We start from the raw sequence: 2,117 nt of genomic DNA, 5'->3' as shown, positions 1-2,117 counted from the left end.
AATTACGCTCCATAACTATAGTTTGCTAATTACGATTCATAGTTATATGTTATAGGGAGAAGAGAGGTAAGCGAGATTGGGAGAGGGGGGAGAGAGGCGAGCGAGAGAGGGTAGACAGTGGGAGAGAGGCGAGCGAGAGAGGGTAGACAGTGGGAGAGAGGTGAATTGTATATGTATATCGGTTAGATAATTATATATATGTAACTGGTATACTTATGTATTTGTATATCTAGCGAGCGAGATTGAGAGTGGGAGGAGAGAGGCGAGCGAGAGAGCTCAATAATTTGTATAATTCGCATCTCGTTTGTATAATTCACGTGTTTTTTTGTATAATTAAGTAATATAAAGTCTGAAATTATACAAATATGATAAAACTCAAAATAACGAATTGATACAAAAATAAATATATAAACTTTAAACAGTTCTACAAATTATATTATGCAAATTACTTTATATAAATCATATTATACAAAATTCGAAAACTACACGTTTATACAAACTTTAAAAAGTTATACACAAAAAGATTGAATTTATATGGTGATAAAACTGAAAAAATCAAAGGAAATCATCGTCAAATACAAATATAAACCATCATATACAAATACAAATCAAACGAAGAATTGGTAGTTGTGAATTATACAAATGTGGTGAATTATACAAACGTAGCTAATTATACAAACTCGAAGTCAGCCCACATAATTAATGGTTAATGTTAGTCGCGAGCGATAATTATAGCAAAACTATAGCTATAATAACTAATTAAGTAATATAAATTTGTTTAACCGTGTAATTTTCCCTATTATAATTATATATACTACAACTCCATTTATTATAAAATTAGTTTCACTATTTTTAGATATTTTTGAAGCAGTTGCTAGTTAATTCCAAACATGCATACAGTAATTATCACATGTCAAATTAAGAATAGTGATCAACTTATGCCAAGTTGGTGACCACTAATTTTTTTTCTTAATTTTATAAAATGATATTTAGTAGTAGTTTTTTTTAATATATTTTTAGGAAAATAGAATATTCAAACCTTTTTGCTTAGCTATTTCCATTCATGTTCCATAGTATATCACATTTTTTTCCCCTTTCATAGGCTATTTCCTATTACCACTCATATATCATTTATACAAATATCCACAAATAACAATTTTTCCCATTTTCCAAATGGATTTTCCACCACCGGACTTTTTCGCCGGCGTTTCCGACGGAAGACCATCTCCGACCCGGAGAGAACTACAAGGTCCTCGTCCAGCTCCTCTTAGAGTCAACAAAGATTCATACAAGATCAAGAAACCTCCGGTTGCTCCTCCGCCGCATCCTCCGCCACATACCGCCGCGGTAGCCCCGGCGGCGACGACCCAAAACCCCCAAACGGTGATAATCTACGCCGTTTCGCCGAAAGTGTATCACACGACGGTTAGTGACTTTATGAGTGTTGTACAGAGACTTACTGGATCTACTACTTCCTCGATGGAAACATCGACATCTGGATCGGGTTCCGGTGATGGGAATCTATCGCCGGCGGCGAAATTGGCTTCTATGGAAAAAGCTAGTAGTCCGTCTACTGCAATCCCTCCGGCTGCTGCTGTTGGTATGGAAACTTTTGATTCGATGGATATTTTGGATATACTCGGAAATTCAAGCGTAGAAATGTGTCATTTCCCGGGGATTTTGTCGCCGGCGCCGGCTACTTTACCGCCAGTATCACCGCCGGGATTATTTTCGCCGTTTCCGACGGATCCGTTTATGAATATGTTAAGTCCAAGTCCGTCAACGTTGTTTTCAGCGCCGTTGATTTCGCCGTCTCCGTCAGCTTCTGATCTATTCCATCCATTCTTTGACTTTTAGGTGGACTTTTTTTTATTTTAATTTTTAATTTTACTTTTTTTTTAAGATTTTTTTTTTTTGAGGTTCAAGTAAAATTAATGTAAGTTTAGAATATGATGAGGTTTAACTTTTTATTTTATTTGCTCATAAAACATTGTTGTTTGTACAATAATGTATATTTTTCCACAATTGTAGTGGGATTCAATGACAATTGTATCATAGTTGAAAATTTCCTTTTATGTTCACATTTGAAGCTTTTTAATTGGGAGCTTAGTTGGTTT

The 2,117-nt window shown here is 35.1% G+C and overlaps 1 protein-coding gene across 1 annotated transcript; it reads left to right on the top strand.

Moving 5' to 3' along the window:
* Window positions 1-1,121: 1,121 nt before the first annotated feature.
* On the top strand, window positions 1,122-1,859 carry LOC125835951 (protein MKS1-like). Its single transcript, XM_049515058.1, has one exon. The coding sequence runs from the start codon at window positions 1,174-1,176 to the stop codon at window positions 1,855-1,857; it is 684 nt and encodes a 227-aa protein (XP_049371015.1). The 5' UTR covers window positions 1,122-1,173; the 3' UTR covers window positions 1,858-1,859.
* Window positions 1,860-2,117: the final 258 nt, after the last annotated feature.

Source organism: Solanum verrucosum, unplaced genomic scaffold (genome assembly GCF_900185275.1).
Source record: "Solanum verrucosum unplaced genomic scaffold, falcon-dt-bn FXZP01000128.1, whole genome shotgun sequence".
NCBI classification, from domain to species: domain Eukaryota; kingdom Viridiplantae; phylum Streptophyta; class Magnoliopsida; order Solanales; family Solanaceae; genus Solanum; species Solanum verrucosum.
This window is presented reverse-complemented; position numbering and strand designations above follow the sequence as displayed.

Bases quoted from the DNA above. Each gene is read 5' to 3' on its own strand.
- LOC125835951 (XM_049515058.1), top strand. From the start codon at position 1,174: ATGGATTTTCCACCACCGGACTTTTTCGCCGGCGTTTCCGACGGAAGA.